This window comes from Protopterus annectens, chromosome 3.part0 (assembly GCF_019279795.1).
Source record: "Protopterus annectens isolate FY-2018-M chromosome 3.part0, PAN1.0, whole genome shotgun sequence".
Lineage (NCBI taxonomy): Eukaryota > Metazoa > Chordata > Ceratodontiformes > Protopteridae > Protopterus > Protopterus annectens.
Window position 1 is genome coordinate 317,970,354 of NC_056731.1, and position 12,234 is coordinate 317,982,587.

At 38.0% G+C, this 12,234-nt stretch overlaps 1 protein-coding gene across 3 annotated transcripts in view; it reads left to right on the plus strand.

Annotated features, from left to right (window-relative positions):
* The window catches only part of COBL (cordon-bleu WH2 repeat protein), a 1,839,636-nt gene that overhangs the window by 1,236,426 nt on the left and 590,976 nt on the right, over nucleotides 1-12,234 (plus strand). For all 3 annotated transcript variants that reach the window (XM_044064790.1, XM_044064791.1, XM_044064793.1), the window contains one exon: nucleotides 6,262-6,453. In XM_044064790.1, coding sequence (XP_043920725.1) covers nucleotides 6,262-6,453 — 192 coding nt within the window. The remainder of the gene's footprint in view (nucleotides 1-6,261; nucleotides 6,454-12,234) is intronic.

A 12,234-nucleotide genomic window follows, 5' to 3' on the forward strand; every position in this document is an offset into this window, starting at 1 on the left:
CACACACACACACACACACACACACACACACACACACACACACACACACACAAATTTGTCTCAACAAACAAGGCCATAGGGCATCTCACCACTAAACCCAACATACTAGTCATAACTGATTCCATAGTGAGACACACAGATGCCACCCTCGCCAAGCTGGACAAGGTGTTACGGTTAACTGCCCGTCAGGTGCCAGGATCCATCATGTCACTCAAGCACTTGGGTCTCTCAACCAGAAGTACCAGTATAACTCTGTCATAGTCCATGTGGTTGTGAATGACCTGAGACATACCTCCCCAGACTATATGAAAAGAGACATGACTGAGCTTTCAGATTATGTGTGAAAGGCAGGTATGAGCCTAGCAGTGAGCAGCATTCTACCATCACCAAGGATGATGCCACAATACAAACAGAAAATGACTGACTTTAACAACTGGCTAAATTTCTGGTGTCAGTCCAAGGGGATCCAATATCTGTCTGCTTGGGAAGACATGGTTGACATGCCACGTTGCTTTGCCAGAGATGGTCTGTACCTGTTTCTTCTAGTCTTTTGGATACTGCCAAAGGCATTAACCACTCCTATTGTGCCTTTCATAGGAAGTGTCAAAACAACCAAGCTCCCAAAATAACAAAATCTACTTTGGATAGACTCAAGGTGCTGCTGCTCAATGCTAGGAGTCTTAACAAGAAACTGCACTCCCTGGAAGCACTTCTCACCTTGGAAGATGCTGATCTCTGTGCAATCACTGAGACGTGGTTCAAAGCTGCGGAAGTACCCCAGCCATCCAGGGCTACAATGCCTCCTACACATTCAGACCACAAACTGAGTGGGAAAGAATCAATGGAGGAGGTGTATCCATCTTCATTTAGGACAAGTACACCTTGAGAATGTCAGACAGCATGACTCAAGCTACTCTATGTCTAAGTAACCATAGGCAAAATCCCCTACCACATCATCATCAACTACAGGTCCCCCCACCATGAACCAGGAAAAGCATACCACGTACCTAGACTTACTGGAAATAATTACAATGCAGTCCAAAACCTTACTCATGGGTGACTTTAATTATCCTACCATTGACTGGGGATCCCACAAGACTACAGACATGTAGGCTCAGAGGTTCTTGGACATTGACAATGCAAATACCTTGTTTCAGATAGTCAGCACAGCCACAAGGGGCTCAAATATCCTAGACATAATACTCACTAACATGGAAGAGCATTGTATCCCCCCATATGATGTCATCCTTGGTAAGATCAGACCATAAAACAGTCTCCTTTGAAATAATTGTAAGGCCAGAAACCCCATCAGGAACAAAACCTCTAAAGAATTTTTCCAAGACAAATTACCTCCTATTAAGTGAGGTCATAAGAAATTTCAAAGTCCCCCCTGATCACATTTAAAAGACTCCTATACAGAGGTGTACATCAATTCACCAACGCACTGTATAACCATTTGAGCAGTTGCATGGAATTAGCTGTATGTAATCAAATTAAAACTAGGTCTTGTCAGAAAAACAAACCACCCTGGTGGGCACTCAGTATAAACAGGCTATACAACAAAAGAAAGCAATTAATGTCCAAAAACAAGAGGGAACTGACTCAGCAGAGGAAGAATTCCCTTACTAGTCTAAACAAACAAACAAATCTGAGATCTAATAAAGTCATTCCACAGCACATTACAAAGCAAAAATAGCCTTCATAGCTAAACAAAATCACTAGGCATTTTTTAACTACATCTGAAGCATCAAGGGGAATACTAAGCTGTGCACAGAGCTGGTTGTGGATGGCACCACCCGTACTCAGTAAAAGGAAATAGCCAATCTGCTAGTATACAGATTTGGAGAAAACTTCACCCCTCATCCACACTGGCCATCCCCAAAGTATACTGACCACCACCCCACTGCCTATTATATTTTGGTCTAAGGCCAAAAACACAGCATCAATGGGATGAGACAACATCCCAGGTTGCATTTTAAATCTTAAAACATGACCTAGCTTATCCACTCGGATGCGTGTTTAACCACAACCTCAGGACCAGCTATGTCCCCACAGAATGTAGGACAGCCACCGCTGTCTCTCTGCACAAGTGGGGGGGGGGTATCAACCGTCCTTGGAAATTATAGACCCCTAAATGATATGATGGACAGAGGCCGTCAGTATTAGTTACGCTACCATAGGTAAATACTCCTGTAAACTTAACTCACCTAACTGTTGGTAATTGGGTAATTTAGGATAAATATGACTAGGCTTGTAAAGGACCTTGGCAGTTAACCTAGTAATCTCCTATGAATACCCTGCTAAACTCTGATAGTAGTCTCCTTACAGGTGCCCTATTTATAGACCTGACAAAGGCATTTGACCTCACTGACCACTACTGTCTCCAAAACAAACTAATTGAAATTGTTATCAGTGCAGACACTGCTCCTGGTATAAAAACTTCCTCACTGACAGACACTTCAGAATTAAAATAGGATCTTCCCAATCAGAATCTGCACTTATTACCAAAGGTGTACCACAAGGATCAATTCTTGCCCCTTCCTTTTCTCCATATTCATTAACAAGCTTCCTTGTGACCTCTCCCATCTCCCACTTACCCCCTATGCTTATAACATAGTATTCACTGCCAACTCCAGTTGGACTTGCATGAGTTCCACCGATGGTTCATAAACTGTAAACTACTTTTCAACCCCACAAAGACCAAAACTATGCTTTTTGGAACTCTATAGAAAATTCACCAATCATCTGACTCTTTAAGTATCTTTGACCTAGACAACCATTCTACAGTGACAACCTCCACCTTCAAATACCTAGGACTGTGGCTTGATCATTTATTAAAGTTCCCATTTCCACAGAGACAAAATAAGAACCAAAATAAACTCCCTCTTCTTCTTGACCAAAATGATCTCCCAATTTCTTTACTAACCAGCCAGAGCAGCCATTGGCAAAGTAGTTCTGCTTTCTCAACTTGAATATGGGCTCCCAATTTTTTACTCAACCTCCTAGCAATACATTGCCACACTCCAGACTATCTCTAACAACATCTGCCAATTCATTGCAAACTCACCGGTCTATGAGCATCCCTTTAGCACTACAGAAAAAGCCAAATGGGTACCCATAAGACAAAGATGTAACCTACTTTTAGGATCCAAATGCTACAAACTACTCCAACTCCACATATTTATCCTTCTTGTAGGTAGACTTCATGAAAAAAACTCCTCATACAACCTGAGACACTACTCACAAGCCAAACCAGCTCTTATTAGCCCCAAACCAAGCATCTGACTCTTTAACTATCACTGTACATGCTTCCTCCTCTTAGGCACATACTCTTTGGCAAGCTCTCCCCATCGACATTAAGGAAATCAACACTTATTCTAAATTCAGATTGTACCTCAAAAGTACTTCCTCATCCAAGCCAAAGGCTTCTGCTTCAACACAGAACATATCATCCAACCTATCTCCATTCCAAGTCTCTTCTCCTCTCTTAAGGTTGTACATTGCACTCAGCTTGATTATACATTGCACTGTGCTTGTTCACTAGAATGTATATATGTAGATTTTTTTTTCTGTGAAATTGGTGTCAACTACTCTGTTACATTTGTTTGTGAAATGTTTTGTATTTCACCCAGGCTGAGCAGAAAATTGTTCAGTACTAATCAGTGCAGTACCCCAGTAAACAAAAATAAATAAATAAACTCTGACAGATTAAGATGTAAAGTCTACTGGAATACTATGCCAGTGTAACAAGTACACAGTTCAGTATTTTAATAAATGCAGAGTGGTTACAGAGTATGGGCTTCCTCACTGTGTAACATGATCAGTAAATATGTCAGTTTACAAATGTATATGCACAGTTATTCACTGTTTGCATAGTTAGTCTTATTAGCAGTAAAAAGTTGGTGTGGCTTGGTTTTAGTATTATGTTTAAATTGCATTTCTGGATTAAGGGTTGGCTCTTTCATAGTCATCTAGTTTTATCATATGTGCTCTTTTGTATGCCATTGTAAGGAATTACTCCCATGTATTGTTTCCAGTAAGCATTCCTGCCAATCTGTGTTAATATCAGTGGCTATAATGTTTATGCTGCCCCATCTTCATTTCAAGTTATCAATAATTTTGGGAATACTGTCTTTTGTACTATCATATTCTACTTGACAAGTACCCTTACTTGGAAATCCTATCATGGGCAAAATTCCAAAAGACTTGCTGTCGGTGAAAGTGACTTGACTCTTTTGGAAGACCTATGTCTAAAGACTTACAGTGGAGTAAGTAACTTGCACCGAGAGAGGACATGTTTTGGAATCTGGTCCCACATCTCATTTGTGAACCTTGACTTATTAGTGTATGACTGTAAACCATTAAATTTGTTTTCATTAGTGTATGCATTTAGGCAGTCCATATACATGTTTTGTTACATTTTTCTTTGTTAAGAGAATACAAGTTTATATCCTTCAGTCTTTTCTAATGTGAATTTACCAAATGGTCTCGGATCACATTACCATTAATCTTAGAACCTTATTCAACAGGTTGCTTTCTTTTTTCTGACAAGGGCATCACTGTCTTGTTAGATGGCAAAATGACTTTTTTATTCCTGAGTATAATGCTGCTGGCTTTGGAACCTAATACCTGAATTATGCTTTATGTCTCTGCAGTCTTGTAGTGAGCCACATTTTTCAGCTTATTTGCAATGATTTATTTTTCTTCTTTTCAAATGGTCTCATGCATTCCACCCAGCCAATATTGTGTTACTTTTATTTACTGCATAGCTGCAGTATTGCATCTTTCACCACTGAAGAAGATTCAGCTAAGCTTTCCATGACCTCCCCAGTGTGCCTGATTTCTCATTTCTTTGTGCAGTCCCATGTGTCTCCATGTTGTCCGTAGGCAGGCAAAACTTATTCTAGATTCCGTCCACCATATTGCAGGGAGATTTTTGGATGTCTTAGATATTACATTGCACTGACGTAGTATTTGAACGGCAGATGATCTGTAAGCTGGTTCATGACTTTTCCCCACTTCCAGTGTAAACTGCACAGATTTTGTCTCATATTTTTGCTCTGTTCCTTATAAAATCTGTAGTTTTCTGGCAAATTATTGAAGATTGAAGTCACTAAATAATGACATACATTTGAGTTTCAGAATTCATACCCCCAGGAAAAGGTTTATAAGAACAGTTATAAAATGTGTCCCTTGGGGCCTTTGCCTCTCCCCATTCTTTTTTGGCTTTGTCCAGAATTCTTGTGCTAAGTGGTTAAGATGTATGCTGCAGGTATTCTAAATTTTTTTTTTAGTTTTTTTTTTCTTTAATCCTAACAGACAGCTGAATCAGTGCATTACTGAATACAGGAACTTAACTGCTTGATTTTTGTTGACTGTTACTATTACCCAAAGATGCCGTATAAGTTTTATAAGGTATCCTCCAATATAAAGCTACTCTACTGTCATTCTGCATATTCAGTGCCATTCATAAAGATTACCGTTCTCTATCACAATGGCCTTTTTCAGTTTGCAAGGTCAGATACACTGATTTGAGTGTGCCTGTCTGATAACCGCATATACATTTGCTTCTTTTCTTTCTTTTTTTCTTTCTTTCTTTCTTTATTTATTTTTGTGAGACTCACCCATATTTTTCATTCTTATGGTATGAATGGATATACTTAACTCCAGAAAATTGTTAATAGATCTTATAACTCCTTGAAATCATGCCTCATCATAGATCATTCATGATCTGTCACATGTAGCCATAACTATCAACCTATAAGCTCAAGAATTCTGTTCAAAGACAAAAATAATGATGGACAAAGGCCAAAAAGCAGGGATAAAGTTTAAATGTTGATCTTTTAAGTTAGAAAGTTGATAAATAACAATGTTTGCATTACTGAGTATTTTCTGAACGTTGTGGAGTCTAAAACTTATATGTCTGTCATTATTTAGTAATTTCAATCTTCAATGATTTGCCAAAAAAACCCCACAAATTTTATGAGGAAAGGGCCAAACTTAAGAGTAAAAAATCTGGACATTTTGCAAAATTATGAACAATTGAGAGGAATGCACCTAGTGCTGATATCTTAAAAGGGCAAACTAAAATATTTACATTTGTTTTCTGTGCTATGTAGAGAAAAAATGTATTCTTTCACAGTAAATTCATAGTTTAAATTATTTCTGTATTGGTCTTGCCTTTCGCATGCTAATGATTTCTGGTTTAAGTGAAAATAAAATATAATCTTGAAGTAACACTTTTTATATTTATAACTACAGGGTTTCTCAACAGCTCCTAGCTCTCCTTCAGCAAATTCACGGACTAGCACTTTGACAACATCACGTTCACTTGGGAACATCTCTCATGTATTAGTACAGTCTGATGTAAAGAAGCGCAGAGCACCTCCACCCCCATCATTAACAACTGACCAATCACAGGACAGAGACCAGATCACACTGCATGCATCACAGGTAAAAACTTCCTTATTTGGCACACTTTGCCAGGTGCCTTTGCCTGAAATACAAACTATGTGAAAGTATTAGGATATACTTGACCACAGACCCAAATCTGTCACACTTTCAGGTACCTGTAGTTGGACATTTATTATTGATGCATGACTTTTTGTGAGATCATAAGCAACCATCAGTAGAAATGTTCAGGTTATGAGAGGTAAGAGAAAACTATTGAAAGTGTTTGAATATTGTGATTTTTTTCCTTATTACTAGTGAATAGTTATTGGGACTGAACATGATGACATTGCCATTTCACTCTGCTTTCTTCATAGATTAAGTTACCTAATTTATTTACAGCTCACTGTGCATGTAAGACTGCACAGTGCCACAGCAGTTAGTGTGCTACCTCACAGCTCTTACTTCACCAGTTTCATTCTGAGTTAGTTCTGCTGAGTATCTATGGTAGGATACCATTACCATTGTCTGTATATTTTATTTCATTATTTTTATTATTAATTTAATGCTGCATTGTTTTCCCCTTATGACACTTGTACTACTACATGTGGCACTTGTACTACCACATGTGGCCCTTGTACTACTTCAGGTAACACTTGTACTACCATATTTCTTTGAATACTGTCTATATATCTGACTCCTGCTTCATCTCATATGCTGAACATTTATTCATGTACACTACCATTTGGTTCATAGCTAAGTATTAGGCTAGTTGTCCTTACAGGCTATTGAATATGGACAGGAATGAACTTTGTTTTGTGTGAATGGGTAGTCTGTTCACAGCAGCAGTGCCCGTTGCTAGATGTACCTGTCCTCTCCTAACCATTACGGTGATGTTGCAGAAGAGATTTAGATCCCTATACCAAGTATTTCTGATGTCATTTGACTTAATGATATGCAGTAAATCCATCAGTAATGGGTCAGAGGATGCCTTGTCTGCCAGACACAGGTCACCTCTTAGCAGCCTGTAGGATACTGAATATAGTGAAAGAGATTTGAGTAGGTCCATGTAGGACATATTGTTTAGGCCTTGTATCCTTTTAGTAAGGTATCTCTGTGGGGGTTCCAGTTGTTGAGTGTGTCTGGAAAGGCTGCTAGCACTTTCAGTTTTAGTACTTCCTGTGAATCAGTTGCATACTTGTAACATGGCACTTTGCATACAGCAAAACAACAGTTGCCTAAAATGGCACACCCTTGGGGATTGAATTCTGCTATGAATTGTCACTATCAATAACTCACACATGCTGCACATGATACTAACTAACCTCAAACGAAAGCACCCTTTATACCTTGCACAGCTTGTTCATTAATTCACTTCTGGATTGTTATTCGGAATTTGGTGTACTTTAGGTAGAACAGACAGCTTGCTATAATGATCTGAAGGTCATACGTGTTTTAATGAGTACCAGACATTCTAAATGGCACAGTTATGTAAGAACAGCAAATGTTTAAGACTTTGAATATTGGCTCTACTTATTTAATTTTGGGTCTTTCTTCTACACGGCAGATTTTGCTGGCTCGTTTTTTATATGCTGCTTGTCTGCTTTCTTTGTGTATGGCTGAATACTTTGCCAGGTAAAAGATTTATGGCTGCTATCAAAGTATTCTCTCAAACTGTTTTTGTTCTAAAGTACATTATTCTTTTTTTATAGAAACAGGTTTTTCAGAAATGTACCTTCCTTAATATCCCTGATTTCATGTTTGACAAAAAGTAAAGCTGAAAAAATTTAACATTACCTATTAGCCTTTTTGACAAGCAGAGTAAGAATTTTTGAAATGCCCCAAAAATCAGAAACTCGTTATAATCTTATGTTGCTTCAATACAGATTTTTTTTTATTTCTTCTCATATTAAAAACGCCATTGTAGCAATGCATTGAGATGTTGAATACAACATATGTGTTGTAACAAAACTCTGAAAAATCACACTTGAACAGTAATCTGTTCAACCATGGGAAAGTGTTCAAAACAATATATTTGATGGTAACTATTCCTGTTTTTTAGTTTTTGTGTACTAATAATAATGGTTGTAATCAACACAGCATTCCTAGAGTGGCAATGTTGTTAGAAAATTGATGGTTCTTACATTCATAGGTCAATGGAAATTTTAAAAGGTGGTTTGGAGACTATAGAAGTATCCATGGATAAGTGGAGTTCTGAATGATAAGGGTAAAGAATAAACAATGGGAAGGTGAAGTGTACCTTAGTAATGAGAGAGAAAGAGAGAGGGGGGGGGGAGAAAGAAATATGGGTACAGAGAGGATCACAAGAGGAACTGAAAAGCTGCATATTAAGGCATGGGTAGGGATAAGATGTTGCAGACAGAAGACAGTAAAAAAAAGGAATTAGATGGCGAAAAGGAATTAGATGGCGTATCAAGTTGTGGAAAGTAGCGTTTTTGGTAGATGGAAGGCAGGTCTGAATTCACCAGGTCAGTAATTAGAAGAGTGCAAGAGTACTAGTAACAACAGGGCAAAAATTGAAAGGACTCACTGCCTAAAATACTGCTACAAGAAAATGTTGTGTTACAGACAGACTTCAGCCATCCTGATTTGGTAATATTTGTGAAACTGGACCTATCAGCTGAGCAGCTCCATGTGAAAGTTATAGCTGCAATATTTTGTGGTTGCAGATAGAAGGTAGAGGACAAGCATGTGGTAGAACCCATTACTTCTAGCATCTCTGTGGATTTGTTACCCAAATGGACAGAAACAATGAACATTGCTCAGTTCCTTTATTACAGTGTAAGCAAGGGGGTATGTGCAGTAGTCAGAAATTATTTTGTGGACCGCTGAAAAAAACAGAGAGGTGCATCACTGTGTTATGCATTAAGAGGCACTTGGTACAGTAAAGCTTATTGCACTTCTGGTGGAGTGAAGCTTATACTACCGAGAGTTTTTTGCCAGTGAAGCAATTTCCAGCATATGCTATCTGCAGGCTTTATTTGGGTGACCTGTCAAATTAAGAAATTGGGTGTAAAATGTTTATAGACATGCAATAATAAAAAACATAATGGATGTTTCTAAACATTCTGCATTCTACTCATTACTTATAACCCTTTCTACAGCCTAGCAAAGCAGTAACCAAGGGGATCTGTTTTATCAATAATGAATCATCAGGCCATTGCTTTGCAGTGTTGATTTATTTTATGGTTCTAATTCAAGTGAATGTATGATTTGAAGTACATCTGAAGTTAGCTTGTACTGTTCAGCACCTTCTCAGGCAGTTCAAGTAATAATAATAGTAATAATAATAGTAATAATAATAATAATAATAATGATAATAATAATGTGTAGGTGTAACCTGATAAAACCTATACAGTCGGCAGACTGTTCTGCACTTGTCAGCATTGTATGAATAATGTTTTTTACTTGCTGTCCTTAGTATTCCCAGTGTGTCTTCTTGCCCTCAGCATTATTTGCTGCCCTGCACTCTGTCCAATGGGGTAAGTTGCATAGTCAGTGTTGGTTCGGCCATTCTCCTCCTGTTTGCCTTTGTTCTACTGTCCCCCGCCACCACTGTGTACCTGGATATTCCTTCTGTTCTAGATAACATATACCCCAGATGTAATGCATTTTGCTATTTATCTTGACAAAAAAGGTAATATACATATAGATTTTGAAATTAAGAAGTGACATATAAGTTCAGACAAAAATGTATTACTAATTTGTCTTCCATAGCTGTGATACACATTAACATGTGCCACATTATGTCCACTCATTTACATCTTCAGTGATTTGTGCCTTTAGAGAGCTGCTTTGCTGGCTTTCTTCCATTATATTATGTGTGCCCACACAGAGGTATGTGTGTGCCCCAATATGCATATCCTCTTTTCATGCTTACAGTGTAACTGATTTGTGTCCTCTCATCCTTCAGCCAATATTGTCACAGTCGATGGTGTGTAGTGTGAAGGCCACTCAAGTCTTCTGTTTCCTACTGGCCTCACTGTGTGGTGTTTCAGTTTTTTTAAACAGGTAAAAAGGAGGATGGAGGGTGAAGGCCCCAACTAAGAAAGCCAAAACTAGTGACAAGTGACAACTAAATTCACTAAAGCAGAGGTTTTACGCTAAGTCAGCTGTGGCAGTCTAATCATCTTCACAGCCCGCTGGCTTAGTTATGTACATCAGTAGGAAGTAAGTCTCTGAATTGTATTTTTCAGATAGACCATTTATAGCTCTTATTACACAACACTGGACTTGAAAAAGTTAGGCCCGATGTAGTTCCATATATGTTAGTGAACAGTTTTGAGAGGGGACGGAGTAGAAGTGGAGAAACAAACAGTAAGATAGCTGATGGAGCTGGGCAAAAGAGTGTCCAGGATGAGTTTTAATGTGTTGAGCTAGTGCATTGTCTTTAGCCATCAACCGCACATCACTCGTATGCTGTAGAATTCACTGCTTTAACATTCGGTTCATTTTTCCCACATAGAATGAGTCACAATGTAAGCACTTGGCAAAATACACCACATTCTTACAGCAATTTGCATATAGTCAAGGTTTATACATTCTTTTAGTCACCGGGTGTTGAAAACAGTTCGATATATCAACATATTGACATCCCCTACAGCTTCTGCATGGGTAGGTACCCATTCTATGCAACCCCACAAAACCTGACAGAATGAATAAGGACATACATCCCTACATAACATTTGTTTTAGATTCAGACCATTTCTAAGACACTGGTGCCTCTCCAACAATCCTTCTTACGTCATTGCCAGTTTGGAGAATCCTCCAATTTCTCCTAATTACCCCACAGATCCTTCATATATCATTGTAGTACTTCAATATTACCCTAGGATAATCAGAACCTGTCCTAAGCAACGAATGGGAGGAAGAAGTGGAGGGTACCATACCATCCCTCTGAACTCTAGGTCCAAACCAAGGTCTCCCTCTGGTTCGTATATCAGCCACTGCTAGGTTTATATCCATCAGTGGATAGCCACGTGCTTTAAACTAGAAGTATAAGCCATTCAACTCCTGTTCATAATCATCATTATTTGTACACAACTTAAACATTCTTAATGACTGACCTTTAATTATATTCATAAAAATGTGTTGTGGGTGCATGCTATCCTGCATCCTCCAGCAGGGTTTCCTATAAACTTTTGTCTGGAAATTCCCAGTGGCATCCTTATAAACCTTCAAATCTAAAATCATTCCCATCACTAGAAGATTGAATCGTGAACTTCACAAAGGTGATGCTGTCTTCTAGATATTGTACAAATGACAGCAACTGCTTCACGGTGCCTGCCCAAAGGACGAATATGTCATCCACATCCCATCTCTATGCTCTTCTTATAGACCTATAGCATTAATGAATTTTGATTATAAAATATTTATACCAAATTCTTGCCAGTAGATTACAAATATATGACCTACATTAATAGAGAAAGACCACACTGGTTATATATTAAATAGGCAAACAAAGTGAGATATTAAGCTAATAACAATAAATGAGAATTATCTAATTTGTCTGGATCCAGAAAAAGTCTTTGATTCAGTAAACTGGTTTTATATATCTAAAATATTATAAATGCAAAGATTTCCACTAATAAATATAAAAATATTAAAATATTTTGAACTGATGCCAGGTCTTAAATTTGATCAGAATAAAACAAAAACCTTATTAATTAACAAAGAGCTAAATTATTTGATTGCAACTAATAATGAGTTTAAATGGGATATTAAAGAGATTAAGTATTTAGGGGTTACTCTTACATGCAATTGTAAAGAAATAGTAACTCTGGATTATAGGCAGCCACGGTGGTGCAGTGGTTAGCATTGCCA